This window comes from Eptatretus burgeri, chromosome 4 (genome assembly GCF_056783735.1).
Source record: "Eptatretus burgeri isolate ZD-2024b chromosome 4, Ebu_testis_v1, whole genome shotgun sequence".
Lineage (NCBI taxonomy): Eukaryota > Metazoa > Chordata > Myxini > Myxiniformes > Myxinidae > Eptatretus > Eptatretus burgeri.
In genome coordinates, this window is record NC_140964.1 from 53637953 (window position 1) to 53654484 (window position 16532).

The 16532-nt window shown below is 41.4% G+C and overlaps 1 protein-coding gene across 1 annotated transcript in view; it reads right to left on the reverse strand.

Moving 5' to 3' along the window:
- Positions 1-16532, reverse strand: part of LOC147028074 (tumor necrosis factor receptor superfamily member 16-like) — a 98155-nt gene that overhangs the window by 24962 nt on the left and 56661 nt on the right. The window contains exon 4 of the mRNA XM_085878102.1: positions 12446-12740. Within this exon, the coding sequence (XP_085734228.1) occupies positions 12446-12740 (295 nt within the window). The remainder of the gene's footprint in view (positions 1-12445; positions 12741-16532) is intronic.

The window sequence follows — 16532 nt, forward strand, 5'->3', positions numbered from 1 at the left end:
CTTGTTTGGTAGATGTCAAAACGTCAGCAAAACCTCCCATCAAGGCTGATTCGCTGTTCTCTGGCAATCACTTCTAATTGGGTTTTGGTGATCAGAGCAAGAGGTACTGCATCAAGAAATACCCGAAGGTAAAGTTGTGGCATCAAGAAGGATTGTTTAAATGAGTTGTTAACCCTCACCTTCCACCCACTGTCATGTCCTATACAATCCTCTTTTACTTCATCCTCCAAAACTACTTTCCTTTTTCACATGGTTTCCCCTTCCCATTCAAAACATCTCCCCATCTATCTCCTGTCCCCACCATGCTTGTTTTATGTCATGTAAATGGGATATTGAAAGAAAAAACAAAACAGTCTTCCAGGATGATCCAGATGTACATTTTTAAGCCATTACGTAAAGAAAGCTCGCCTTCGCATCGAACAAATAAGGTGCATCATGAGGATAATTACACCACTTCATTTTAGGTGAATACAATTGGAACAGGGAACTGATACAATAATAAAAATAGGACCACTGGACCTGTAGCTTATCTGGGCCCTGGCCTTATGTTGTCACCCAAATTTGGTAGCATTCTGACTGGTGGCTCTGGAGAAGAAGATTTTTGAAGAAATTTACGAAGTCAGCCATTTTGACCTACTTAAAGTCACGTGACTGGAACGAACTTTAGAAATCCCCGTTTCCAATCAGGAGCGGAACATTGCTGCCAAATTTCAGCCAGATCGACCCAGCGGTTTGGCCGGAGCAGTCGAAATAGGTAACGGACAGACGGACGGATGGAGCATGATGACAATACCTTATCTGGAATTCCAATTCCAGATAAGGTAATAATAATATGAATTCCCTTATAAGGAACTTCAACACAGGATCAGGCCATTGGGCTAGAGCATGTGTGATGTTTGTCAAGCTATCGTTGTTTGTTCATGCTCCATCCTTTTTTTATGTTTAGTATTAAGCAAGGAAGAAGCACTGTGGGTATGACTGTGGTATGAGTCTGTGGGACTCCACCAGGGTCAGGTTCAAACCACCGACCTTCCAGAATTAGTGTAGACCCTCAAACCATTATACCACCAAGACTGCCGTCTAATTTAAAGGGCCACACAGCTTGCGTTATGTCACAAAGACCACAATAAGAATCATATCTGATGTTGTTCAGATAAGAGTCTGGAATGTAATCTGACATCACGAGGAAGCAATGTTAATGTTCAGACTAATGGATCGTGGTTATTTTTCAGGAAAAGTAGAAATTGTGAAACCTGGTTGGCATTGTACTTGTCTCATAGTACTATGACCTTGTTTTACCCCATGTCCACCAATAATGTCCTTGTGGCCTTGCAGTGCAATTTCTGTTTGAGACTAGATAAGAAAAATAATGATTTAATCAAGATTAGACTCTTGATAACGGCTGCTGAGTATTGAGGATGCTGGATTGGTATTGTTGAGGTTTTGTGCAAAAACATACCTCAAGGAGCTGGAAATGGCTTTTGAGTCTAAGCTTCTCAAAAGCAACATAATTACTGTAATGTTGCCATGCATCTGATTATTGTTTGAAAACCTACTCGGCTCATGAATGCCTATTGGTGGATGAAAATACAAGAATAAAAGGTTAAAACTTACTTCCATAAAAGGAAAATAACCCTAACGTTTTGGACCTTACCCTTTGTCAGAGGAGCTCCTTATGAGCCAACGGCCATCCATATCTAGTGCCCAACTGTGTCTGTGGACGTCCTCCTGCAGTTGGGCTACTTATTAGGAGGTTGGTGGCAGGATTAGCACTCCGGCCACCGTAAAACCCTTCATTCCGCAAAACACAAAAATGCAAACATATCTGAAAACCCACTCCGTGGGAGTACCTCCTGTGCAGCTTCCCTTCGCAGGGCAGCTCACTGGATGACGTGATTAGGGCAAAGCCTTCGGGACCCCCAATCTTTGATGATAGGAGGGAAACCACGGGGTAACATTCCCGGGTCAGATTGCGGGAGAGTATGTCGGAGTGGTGCTGAGGTGTCGTCCACCAGACGGCGGTCTCCTTGGGTTAACCTGAGGCGGTCCCTTCGGGTGGGTGCCTGGAATGTCCTATCCCTAAGAGAGGATGATTATCTGTCTCTGTTATCATCTGAGCTCAAGCGTTTGGACATCGATCGGTATTGCAGCAAGCACTCTCTGGGGTTCAGAGACCGGATTACAGTGAGATCATGGTGGATGGTTACACCTACCATTGGTATGGTCGCTCTGATGGTTACCATGCCCAAGGAGTTGCTGTATCTGTGTCCAATAAGCTGACTCCAATGATAATTGAGGTAACACCGATCAACGAACGTATGAGACGAAGGATTCATCACTCCTGAGGTGTCATTTCCCTGGTCTCTGTTTATGCTCCGACTGAGGTGAGTGATCTCACCGTGAAGGACGCATTCGTTAGGAATATCATGGTATGAGGTGTACCACATTTATCATCAGACGAAGGATCTGAGACGGAGACTTAATTCCTTTGATATGAGGTCTCTTCGGAGAATCCTTGGCTATCACTGGTTGGACCTTGTATCCAACGAGCGGTTGCTGAGAGAGACTCGGATGAGATTTGTTGCCTGTATAGTCCGTGAGTGTTAGCTGCGGCTGTATGGACACATGGCTCATTTTCCTGACGTTGATCTTGCTCACCAGATTCTCTCAGCGAGGGAACCTCATGAGTGGAGGAGGCCAATGGGCCGACCACGTGCCTCGTGGTTGCAGCAGGTTGATCGGCATATCAAGGAGATTGGAATGGGCCAGGCATTTGTCTGGGAGGTGGCCAGACGGAGGCCCCTGGAGTACTGGCGGAAAGTCGACGCAGCGACGCGCTGCTCTGGCGCATGCTCCCATACCTGACCTGACCTGACCTTTGTCAGAGGTTTAAAAATAATTTTTTTTATGCTCCAACAAAGGTTAAAGCCCAAAATGTCAGCGTTTTGTTGTTTCCTTTTATGACGGTGAGTTTCAACCTTTTTACTCTCGTGCTGCTAATGCAGATCGCTAGATCCCTGGTGGAATTAGCAACCAACTTTATGTTGTTGGTGAATGAGACCTGGTGTTCCACCGGGGGACACCAATCCATGTTTGATGGTTTGACTCTTCATGCCCTCGGAGAAACTGAGTGGCTGTGAAAATTCTGCCTCTAGGACAAAGCAGTGTTACTCAATAAACAAACAGAAAAAAAATCTCAATTAAACAAGCAGAGAATCACATCCTGAAAAACAGAATTATTAGCTCACCTGGACTTTCGTCTGGTGAGCTTACGTGATCGAGCAGTGTCCGTCCATAGTTGAGTGAGTGAGTCTGTAAACACTTCAGTCATTATTGCTTGAACCAAATATCAATTCTGATGAAACTTGACCACAACCTTCATCACCCGTAATGCAATAAAGAAAAAAAAATCAGGGTCTGAGGGGGTCTACAGAGTGGTGTGAGTGACTGTCGCTCCTGATCCAGGTGAACTTCAGGAAGTGTGGTCCTGTTTTTAAATCTTGTTTTGGTTTTCCTTGTATGATTACGTTTTGAAGTTCAACAAACCATTGTCAAAGGATACAAAAAAGGAAGACAGACGCTCGGGTTACACCCCAAATCATCGATGCTAAATATGTCATGAAAACTATTTTTCTAATATCCTTAACAGCTTAAATGTTCTATCAAGCATTTCAGTTCCTCTCTAATCTTCTCTCTCACCTTGCTCAGGCCCGCAGGATAGCCTCGGGGTATTATGCACTATCTTGACCCAGCTAGAAACTGCCATCCCGGTGTTTCGCACGCAGGGTGATTCATCAACATAAACTCGGCTGTCCATCTTCTGGGATTAGTTGGTGGGCGTTAAAGATCCCATGGTGTCCTTCACTAAGAGTAGTTGAGCTATCCTAGCCAAATTTCAGCTCGAACCTATATCGCCGGCATCAGCGGCACAGTCATGCTCCCAGCAATGATGCAACCCAGCAGCATGTGCTGCATTCACAATGATTTTGAAGTCTTTGCTGTGTATCTCGAGCCTGTCTTTATAGCTGAGCACAGCAAACAAAGGTTATACATATATCTGCAGTGATTCCAGTTTATCAGTTGAACATGCACTGTCTGAGCACTTAATCTGAAACCTGTAAATATGTTCAGACATAAAATATGCATACCTCACTGAACAATGGTCTGAGAATTTGTGCCAAATTTTCTTCTTCAATTTCAACATTTCCAGATGACAAATGATACTTCACTGAATCTTTGCAATATCACTTAACATAACCTTACACAATTAGAGCTACTTTTAAAAGGCCCACAATTATTTATTTATTTTTGTATACAAAAGCTCGGCTCCTGGTAGAACAAAGTGTTCGAAAATAAAATGCAATCTACTGGCAGTGGGGCAATGGGGCAAAAAAAAAAAAAGGTGGGCAGAATAGACTCAGGGAATGAATGAACAGGAAAAGAGGAAATAAATGAGGGGAGGAGGCCCAGTAACCTTAGAGTTTGGGGTCAGTATGGTCCACGGCAGTAGAAAATATCACGAGTTGGGACGGAGGATGACATGATGGGGCATGACATTCCAAGATATTTCTCTCCCTTTTTGAATGGCTTACTCAGATGTGAACTATTCCCCATAGAGGAAGGCACAAGTTTGATTTCCTTCTCCTATACAGCATATATTTTTCCTTCCTGCAATTCAAACGCACTAGTCCATCAGCTGTACTCATTGCTACCATCACATCTTTTCACTGCATTAATCTTCTCAAGCATTTGTAACCCCTGTTTTATTGCATATCACCCCAAAATGTGAGGTCAAAACTTCCAAAAAATAAGCATAAGGTCTCCGATTGACTAAATTACCTTAATGCATCAATGCACCACATTTATGATGTCTGCACCAAATTATTCCATCCAAATTCTCAACACTATGGATATGGTCATGTATGGCATCCCACAAAAAAAAAAAACAGCTAAAAAAAAACCAACAAAAAACAGGTTCAACCCTTTTCACAACACTCTGTAGGGCTGCATAAAGCAATGTCTGTGACCTGTTAGGCGTTTGGGTGGGACGATCTGTTGCACCTCTTCTCCTCCCTGCATTTTAGGGCGTGTGGCTGACTTTGCCTCATGCCATGATAAACAAACGGAAGAGCATACTCCCCCCAAAATGAGTTCAACACAATCGTGTGCATCACACCGAAAAAGATTCAGCAAGAAAACTTGCTCTAACCACATGTGTGGTTTTTCTTTTGTCGAGAGTGAAAAAAAAAAAAAACCTAAAAACTTTGCAGAACAAATTGAGAACGACAATACAGTCCTTAGCTCGAGGATAAAGTATGGTCTCCAAAAGTATGATGTAGTTTTTTTTTTTTAAAGAATAAGATTTAATGCAGTTGAAATGGAATCCAACGATTTGGTTGCTGCACGTAAAAGAAGTTTCTCAAAATTGTATTGACTTTTTCGGTTTCCAGGTGTCTCCTGTGACGTGATCTCATATTTACTGCAAATGGCATCCCCACAAGAAAAGGCCCAGTGTGTTGTCTGGTTTACCGAGACCAAATCGGCAACACAGATTCAACAAAGCTTCAGCACGACTTATGGAAGGAAGTCACAATCGAGTAAAATGATTCGCGAGTGACACAAAAAAAGTTTATGGAGACTGGTAGCATCCTGCAGAGGAAGGGGGGCCGGCTAGCCAAGCACAAGTGGTGAGGATGTTGAACACTTTTGTGAGTCGTACGAGTGCAGCCCCAAGTCCAGTCCGATTTGGATGATGATCCTGACAAAGCGAGACAATAAAACTTGGAGGAATGTTCTTTCACATGCTGCAAACCACATCATTGTATGCCATTTCATTATCTTTTTAACTAGAACGGCATTTGGTAGAATGCATACCTCCGCCAGGCTGAACCGTTTACATTTTGTATCCCACTGATAGGCCAGATCTGGATCCAGACCTAAACCAAAATCGAATTGGCTTGTTCTTGTCACCTACCCAACTCATCCACCAAGTGTCATCCTGTCCGTCTACAACTAGCTGTTAGGTATCCTATAAACAGACAAACAGAGACAGACAGACAGTAGTGAAAAAATAACATCCGTCTACCTTTGGTAGCAGGGGGTAATTAAAATATTCGCTTATCCTGTTATCCAAATCCATCCACAACGTTTTGAGATATCGTGCCATATGTCATTTTTGTCCCTATCTCTCAATGGTGAAGAATAACTTAATTCTAATCTCCAGATCTGGATGTTCACCAAAATATAATCAATTCGGCCTTGTCACACACCCAACCTTGCCACCAACTTTTGTCTGAATCCATGCACAACTTTTTGAGATATCCTACAGACAGACAGACAGACAGACAGAGACAGACATAAAAACATAACCTCTGCCCACCTTCGGTGGCGGAGGTAATTTCAGTTTGAATTTGGAATAGTAATTTATGGACACCCTGTTTATGTATGATCTCGTCCTTAGACTCAAACTGGAAAATGGCAGGAAGGGGAGAGAGGAGAAATCAAACTTCACTCATTGGAATGTCCATAGCTTGACATACAATGTCACCTAAATCCTCAGTCATTGTTCAGACTTAAAAATGCATAACATAAGTATCATTGTCTTTGCTGTTGATTCTTCCTTTCTGTTCCAAGAAAAAATGAAAAGATCATGGTATTTCAAGGTGTGAAAGGTGTGGCTTTCAGGCAATTTGAAGTTCCATGGCCAGGGAAGCCCAGAGGAATTAGGTTATCTACTGTATCTTACCAATCAATCAAAACTCAGTCAACTATTATTAACATTAAAAAAATGAAGTCACTCCGTCACTACATTATGCAAACATGTCAAGGCTCAGAACAGGCAAATTGAGGACGTTATTTAGTTCAACCGTTTCACCAAACCAAGATCATGAACATAGTGAATAGGAAACCACCAAAAAGGATGCCAACCAATCCTTCGGACAATATCAATGCCTAACTGGAGCTCTGCTCATTACATATTAATAGGAGCAAAGGAGGATGGAGCAACTCGTGGCAGCACAGACGGCCTGATGGGACAAACACAAGACACCTATTGATTGGCCGCTTGAAAACACTCACAAAGAAGTGAAAAGGTGAATCGAGAAATGGAAAATGTCGAATTTCAGGAAACAGAATCACTGTGACAATGGCAATAAAGATCATTACTTCAGTTGCTATTGTTAGAGGACAATACATTTTCATACTTTCCATTATTCAAACATTGCTTATTAATCTAAAAAGCACAGGATACCTGTTGACTCCTTTGTCAAAGTCTTGTCAAATCGCTCGACTATCTTACATCGGCAAAACCTTGTCTGTGCCGTTCTCTTCGGTGAGCAGTTTCAGGCTTGGGCAAGACAGGCTCATGTCTTGTTTATGTGACGAATTGTACTTTTGTTTGTGACATTGTACGTTTTGGCCAAAGCCATTTGTTGGGAAACACTCGTGAAGTAGATGTTGTTAAATAGCTCAGATGCTCTTCTTGCCTGTGCAGCACCCGGATGCTGGAATTGCATCATTTCCGGGAGCATGGTTGTGCCGCTGAAGCAATCAGCAATGCCTCCCATAGAGCAGAGGTCGGATTTGGAATTTGGTCATAGTACCGGCACAGTTTTTGAAAGATACCATTGCATATTTCACATCCGCCATTAAAAGCAAGCACATAGGACAATGGAGGAAAAGAACACAATGTTAATTGAGGTATACTGTCAGTGGAAGCAGGAAGGAGCTGACATTTCATGAGTTAACCCTTCGTTGTGGCAAAAGAGGGATTAAAAAGAGGGTTCGCTCTCTTTTGCTCCAATCAAGAGTTAAATGCATGAAACATCAGCTCCTCCTTGCTTATCGGAGGTTAGCATACCTCGATAAATACGTGTTGATGTCATTCATCGTTCTGCCAGTCTGCTGACACAGATAGACACTGGTATTTACCAACAAGACAAGTTCCTCATTCTTGCAGATACGACACACAGCTTATCGTCCCACTGAAGAGTGACATGCTCATTGATGCAATGCCTCACTTGCAGTGCACCAGGGTGTCAGTTTATAGTTGGGACAGGAATTAAACTCAGAATGGATAGCTCAAAGTGGAGCTTGCTACCTCTGAGCTATCTCATGACCTCCCACCCTCCACCCCACCAAGGCTGAAACACAATTTATGTGAAATTTTACAGAAGATGCACCAATGACTAAACATTTACTGTGAGTACAAAGCAAAGCCGAATGTGCTTCTCAAATATCAATACAACACAAAACTTGCTCACTTTGTGCTATGACAAACTAGTTTCTGTAATAACAATTTTCAGGCCTTTGACAATGGATTCAGGCAACCAAAATTTGGGCTTCAGACCATTTAATGTCTCGGAGAGTGACTCGTGAAACGACGACTGGAATTTATAATTAATAAATAAATAAATAAAGATTCTCTTTAACCACCATCAAATTAAACAATTTTCCTTTACAACTTGTTCCTTTAAAATATAATACAAAACTTGCACTAAAGTTATTGAACCTGACTGATTTTCCAATTATTTAGAAGAGACTACAAAGAAGATGCCTTGTACTATGAACATACATACAATGCCTTCAGAAAGTATTCACACTGCTCGACTTTAGTCACATTTTGTTGTGTTACAGCCTGAATTTAAAATGGATTAAGTTTTAAAAAATTGTCACAGATCTACACAAAAACTCTCTATATATTACTAAATCTCTCATCTTGTATGTATGTATGTATGTATGTTCCCAAAATACAGCCAAAACAGTACACGGAAGCACAAACATTTTAGGGCCACCTCACCATTCTTCCATGGTGTGCAGTATCAAATTTCGTTAAAATCGGGCTACGAAAAAATTATTTAAAAATCAATTCCCGATTCAGTCAAGTACTCTTCGGAAGTATTTGATCAATGCAAACAACTTCAGCGGTATAGTTCGCTGGAGCTATTTTTTTTTCTTCTTCAAATGATTTATTTTAAAATCTCAAACATTTAGTATAGACAAAGAACGATTTATTTTTAAGCATAAAATAATCATCGCCATTTTGATCTAATACTTCTGTGTTCATCTAAATATTACTAAAACTCTCATCTTGAATGTATGTATGTATGTATGTTCCCGAAATACAGACAAAATGGTACACGATAGCGCAAAAATTTTAGGGCCACTTTACTCATCATTCCCCTACAGTGTGCAGTATCAAGTTTCATTCAAATCAGGAAACGAAAAAAAATATTTAAAAAATCAACTTCTGATTCAGTCAAGAACTCATTGGGAGTATTTGATCAATGCAAAGAACCTCAGCGGTATAGTTCACTGGAGCTATCTTTTTTTTTCTTCAAGTTATTTATTTAAAAATCTCAAACATTTCGGAAAGACAAAGAATGATTTATTTTAAAGCATAAAATAAACATCGCCATTTTGATCTAATACTTCCGTGTTTATCTAAATATTACTAAAACTCTCATCTTGAATGTATGTATGTATGTATGTTCCCGAAATACAGCCAAAATGGTACACGATAGCGCAAAAATTTTAGGGCCACCTTCCTCACCATTCCCCTACAGTGTGCAGTATCAAGTTTCATTCAAATCGGGCAACGGAAAAATTTTTTTTTTTAAATCAATTCCCGATTCAGTCAAGTACTCTTCGGGAGTATTTGATCAATGCAAACAACCTCAGCGGAATAGTTCGCTGGAGCTATTTTTTTTTTTTTTGAAATGATTTTTTTTCATCAACCGCTGTCACAACGGGAACCCCACGGGTTCATGGGTCGTCTAGTTAATAAATAAAATTGTGTTTAGAAGATTACGCACAATAATTTATTCGACTTTCTTTTCTCCGTTTTTTTTTTACCTTCACATTGACGTGCAATATCAAGTTTCGTTCAAATCGGGCAACGAAAAACATTATTAAAAATTCAATTCCCAATTCAGTCAAGTACTCTTCGGGATTATTTGATCAATGCAAACAACCTCAGCGGTATAGTTTGCTGGAGCTATCTTTTTTGTTTTTTGTTTTTAATGATTTTTTCTTAAATCAACCGCAGTCACAACGGGAACCCAACGGGTTCATGGGTCGTCTAGTACCCCAAAATGACAAAGTGAAAACATCTTTTTAGAAATTTTTGCATACGTATCTATATCGTAAAAGGAGCCGTGTTATAATTTGAGAACGGATTAATGGATTTCAAAAAAATCCAACTATGGTGAATTCAAGGAACTCCTGGGAAGGTTTGTGATGATAATAGCTTTTTTTTGTTTTTATGGGTACATGGGAACACATGGCGAAACTGGAAACACCAACTTGTGACACTGGTTATCCCCGCATTCCCAGGAATCCTTTTTCTTCCTGCTCTATTGATTAGTCATCACAGGAAAGAGTGGTATTTCCATCAGCGAAGCGATGGGTCATATATTCTAGTCAATTAAAAATGAAAAGTTGAAATGTTTTGCATCAATAAGTATTCAACCCCTTTGCTATGACACTCCAAATTGAGTTCAGGTGCATCCAATTTCCGTTGATCATCCTTGAGATGTCTCGACAACTTGATTGGGGTCCACCTGTGGCCAATTCAATTGATTGGACATGATTTAGAAAGAAATGCACCTTTCTTTGTGAGGTCCCACAGTGCATGTCAGAGCAGAAACTCGACCAAGAAGTCCAAGGAACTAGTCGTCGATCTCTGAGATAGAATTGTGAGGAGGTATAGCTCTGGGGAAGGGTATAAAACAATTTATCCTGTTGAACGGTCCCAATAGCACAGTCCACTCCATCATTAGGAAATGGAAAGAATATGGAACTACCCTGACTCTTCCTTGAGCTGGCTGTCCAACCAAAATGAGCAACTCAGCAAGAAGGACTTTGGTTAGGGAGGTGACCAAGGACCTTGGTCAGGAAGGTGACGAAGAACCCAATGACTGCACTGACAGAACTACAGAGTTCCTTGGCTGAGATGGGAGTACGAGCTAGAAGGACAACAATCTCTGCAGCACTTCACAAATGTAGGCTTTATGTGACAGTGGTCAGACAGAACCCTTTCCTGAAAAAAGGCACATAACAGCACACCTGGAGTTTGCAAAAAGGTATGTGAAAGACTCTGAGAGCATGAGGCAAATATTTTGTGATCCGATGAGACGAAAATTGATCTTTTGGCCTGAATGCAAAGCACTATATCGGTGGAAACAGAGCACAGCTCATCACCCATCTAACACCATCCCGACCGTGAAACATTGTGGTGGCAGCTTTATGCTATGAGGATGCTTTTCAGTGGCAGTGACTGCAAGACTTGTAAGGATAGAGGGAACAATGAATGGAACCAAATACAGGCAAATTCTTGAGGAGAACCTGCTTCAGAGTGAAAATGACCTGAGACTGTGACGAAGATTTACATTTAAATAGGACAATGACCCCAAGCATTCAGCCAAAGCAACATTGGAATAGCTTCAGAACAAGAATGTGAAAGTCCTTGAGTGGCCCAGCCAAAGCCCAGACTTGAATCCCATTGAGAATCTGTGGAAAGACGTGAAGATTGCTGTTCACCGACGCTCCCCATCCAACTCGACAGAAATTGAGCAAATCTACAAGGAAGAATGGGATAAAATCCCCAAATCCAGATGTGAAAAGCTGATAGACATACCCAAGAAGACTCACAGTTGTAATCACTGTCAAAGGCGCTTCTGCAAAGTATCGACTCGGGGAGGGGGGGTTAGGGGGTTGAATACTTTTTGACGCAAAACCTTTCAGCTTTTTATTTTTCATTAATTTGTAAAATTTTCTAAAAACTTGTTGTCACTGTCATGATGGGTATTTGTGAGGATCACTGACAATTTTTTTTAATTCAATCAATTTTAAATTCAGGATGTATCAACAAAATGTGGAAAAATTCAAGAAGTGTGACTACTTTGTGAAGGCACTGTAACTTCGAGGCTTTTATTAAATTCAACGAATTGAGCAGGTTTGTGTTTTCTACTGCACGTGACGATTGCACTTCTTTTCTGTACCAAAGCTCAACAAAGAGCGCTTTCCTCAATTTAAAAATTGGATTGTGATGGCAACTGAATTTGCAAATGGGAACTTTGTGGACATTCTGGATGGGGAATGAATGAGAATGTTAAAGTGAGAAACAGAAAAGGAAGGAAGGCGACAAAAAATAATAAAGTATTGGAGGAATAGGGAGAGAATGGAAAAACTTGGGAAGTGAAATATCAGTAAAAGGGGCATGTGTGGATCATTTGGAGCACTCTCCTCTCCAGAATACTCCTCCAAACCCACTCCCCCTTCCGATCAGATTTCCCTTTTCTCCACTTTGAACCCAACTCTCCCTTTCTCTTCCTTTTCTCAATTTACATTCTACCACAACCTCCCCTCCCTTCCCCTCTTTTAACCACAGACACATGGTGTGGACGGCCCCAAAAACTGAAATTATTCGGTCGAGTGTAATGCTTACCTTTTGAATACGATATAAGCTACCAATCCAAGAACGACAGCCACCATGATGGAGCAGTAAACGGGGATGATGTCACGCGAACTTTGGATTACATCTGGCGCATGGGTGGTTACGTTGGTACTATTGGTCACATCTATCATCGTGGATGTTGTTGCTTCCAGTACTGGTGGTATAACCTTTGGCTGCTCTGAAATGGCATCTGTAAAAGGGAAGTCTGTTTCCTCTTCATAATCTGGATCACCAGGATAGTCCACGTGAATGACTTTGTCAATGTTCACTCCCACTCCCTCCGCTTCTGTAAAGGGAGAGAAATGAAAGAACAATTGAAAAAAAAAAAAAGATGTACATTGAGCAGTAAAAAGTAAAGTCGGCTACGTTCCTAAATTAAAATGAGGAATTAGCAAAATCTGGATCTTCCACCCATTCTCAACCTTCACACTGTGCACAACTCCACAACCACTCGCCTGACTTGATGCCAAGCCACCACCACCCCCCTCACTCCCCACACACACTTTTTCAACCACCCCACCACAGTATTCAGTACGCTTTGGGACCATGACTTGGTTTATGTGATCGGTGAATTACTGCAGTGCATTCAATCACCTTCAAGGTGATATTTAAACGTAGTTGTGGGCCTGTTGGACCAAATTTTCATTGGTCTTCACTCACAGCCTTGGTGCATACCTGCCTACTGTACTGCTTGAGCATTAGCTTGCGTTTCACCAAGGCCAGATGTGCCTGCAAGGCCAGCAGCGGGATTATGTGTTCGTTATTATTATTGTCAAATTATACAACTATTGATATTGTTGTAAATATTATGAATACTAATGATTACGAGTATATGATTTTATTTTTACAATGTTATCATTGTTTTTGTTGTTTATTTTGTAATTAGAATGCCATGTGGTGGTGGAAGGATGTATTACTTTTAAGCTGCTTTATATACCTAAACATGGTGTGCATTTAAAACATGGGAATTATTCCGGATTTATTGTCGTTAATTAGTCCAGTCAACTCAAGAGGTCATGACGATCATTTTGGTGCATCACATTCCACATCAGAACACTCCAGTGAAACTCCACAAAAACATGCCTTACACACCTCATCCATTCATAGTAGAATCTTAAAGGGTCTACATGGTCTTAAGAGTCCTCTTGAGACTTTTGAGTTTATTGGACCCTCCTAGATCTTTTGGATCCTTGGGGTATTTTGGGTCTTCTGTGTCCTCGAGGACTTTTGGGTCATCTCGATATTTTGGGTCCTCGGGAACTTTTTGGTCATCTGGGTATTTTGGGGTCTTTCAGGTCTTTTTGATATTTTGGGTCCTCTGAGTTTCTAGTGCTCTTTAGGGTCCTAAAAGGTCTAAAGGGTGAAAGGGTACATTTCAAAAGTACGCATTTAATTGATAGACAGAAAAAAGCATTCTGCATGCATGCACACACCTCATCCATTTATCATAGATACGTACAAGTGCATAAACATGCTCATTTATTGGCAGCATGACTAAAGTTCAAAAATGTTTTGGATTCTCCCCCACAACCTCTGGAATAATAATAATAATAATAATAATAATAATAATAATAAAAATTGTAAGCAATTGGCCACATGCAGTGACTCCTCAGTACTGCACAGGCTACTCATAAGCTGTTCAAGTAAGAGGGTCTTAAAATTGATATCTTGCTAAATTAGCCAGAATCAAGCACACCTCACATAATAATTAAATTTGCCCAACTCTCCCCCATTTCGACTTCCCAGAAGTGCATAAGTGCATGCCCCTTAAGATCATAGTACTGTAGGACCCCGCGATTCATGGTTGATAGAATACTAAGTGCTACGACATTCACGGCCCTGTGCTTCGCGTATTCGTGGTTTTTTTTTACGAAATTTTTATTTTTCCCTTTATGAATCACGAACCGCCAGAAACCCATCCCCTCTTTTTCCCATTGAAACAATCCCCCCCTATTCGCGGATTCGCCATTCGCGGAATTTTCCAGGAACATATCACCTGCAAATAGCAGGGTCTGACAGCAGTATTGTAAATTACTTTCAGAAAAGTTGTTGAGAAAAACATTGCTCTTGCTATTTGACTCGGTGAGAGAAGATTGTGATCACGCTTTCACCAATCTGACAACTTAAAAGAAGATTATGACAAATAAATATTAATATTTAAAAAAATTAAAAAAAATCACTCGGTGACACTTGGCAAAATGGAACGGCACTCGGTGGAGCACATACCTCCACCTGGCTGAACAGTTTACATTTTGTGTCCCACTGATAGGTCGAATTTGAATCCAGACCTTAACCAAATATCATAACTATATAACTTAACCAAATATCATAACTATAAGTTATGATATCATAACTATGATATCATGCAATATTGTTTTTAGCCTCATCTCTCAATGGTGAAGAATCACTTTGAAAATTAAATAATTCGCGTATCCAGATTTGGTTCTTCACCAAAATCGAATCAATTCGTCCTTATCACACACACCCAACCTGTCCACCAAGTTTCGTCTGAATCCATCCAAAACCTTTTGAGAGATTGTGCCACATATCTTTTGAGGCCCTCTCGGTGGTGAAAAATCACTTAATTGAAGTATCCAGAACCAGATCTGGATCTTCATCAAAATTAGGTGTTGCTGCCCGTGGTTGGTCACCAACATACAAAAAAGAAAGAGAAAAACTTTCAGTGTGATTCCTTGAAAACTGTGGCCAAAAATCGTGTGACAGACAGACAGATAGACAAACGCTGCAGGCCAACATTCTTGGTGAGATTTTTTTTGCCAAGTAAAAATCACTCGTGAAAGTGACACTTGGCAAAATGGAATGGCACTCGGTCGAGCCCATACCACCGCCAGGCTGAATAGTTTACGTTTTCTGTGCCACTGAAAGGTCTGTTTTTTTTGGATACCTTGTCGAGGCTCATATGAGAGCTAAAACACAATGCACAACAAGGGGGGCAGGAGACGGAAAAACAAAACAGTGGGGAACAGAGACATTCAGATATCTGTGGCAGGGAGAGGGATGGGGTGGGGAACACAGGGTATACAAGATGGACAATACATGGACTTTCAGGAAGGAAAGCAGGGAATTTGAAGGAGGTGGATTTGGGGTGGATTAACGGGGGTAGAAAAGATCAAGGATTTGAATGGGGGACGATAGGTGGTGGTGAACAGCTGTTTTGAAGGCCTGGAGGGAAGAATGCGATTGAAGAGAGTGTGGGTTTTTATTCCAAAGGCGGGGAAAAAAAAGAGGAATGAAAGAGTGAAAGTGAGCAGTGATTCGTGATTTTGGTAGTTTTACCAGATGGAGGTTGCTGGCGGACCTTGAGCGCCCTGTGGAAATATGGGGGAGACCGGAGAGGAGATGGTAGAAAACAAAGACCACCGACCTGCCTGCGGTGAAAGAGTGAGAGGCCCAAAGACTCAGCCTTACCATGGGTGATACCAATGATTCTAAATGCCTTGGTTTCCCCAGCATGAAGCTGAGAAAGGTGTGAGGTAGGCGCACCAACCCAGAGGGGAGAGCAGTAGTCCATCAGGCTGTGGACAAAAGCTTTGTATGTGGTCAGGAGCTCGGGTGGGCTGAGGAAGGACTTTGCACGATGGAGGATGCCCAGTCGGTCACTGGCATTGGAGGCCAGATTGGAAATGTGACTTTTTAATGAAAGATCATGGCAGATAGTGAGACCCAGAAACTTGAATGAAAGGACTTCTTCCAGAGGATTGTTGAGAGAGTAGATGGGGAGGTGGGTGGGGTGGGGGGGTTTCAAATGGTCCTTTCGGAGAGACATCGTGAGAGTGTGAGATTTATCAGGATTGGAAGAAAAGTTCCATGTGTTGGACTAGTTTGTGATTGTTATCCAGATCTGCAGTGAGCGAAGAAGCTGCGGCTTGCCGGTCTAAGGGATGACAGAGGGTACAGCAGAGGATGGAGTCAACAGCGAAGAGATGAAGAGGATTTTCCAGAGAGTCGGGAGAGATCATTGATGAAAACCAGAAAAAGAAAGGCCCAGAACGCTACCTTGAGGAACTCCAGCCTGGACATGAAGAAGGGATGAGAGAACTCCATTTAGGACCACACG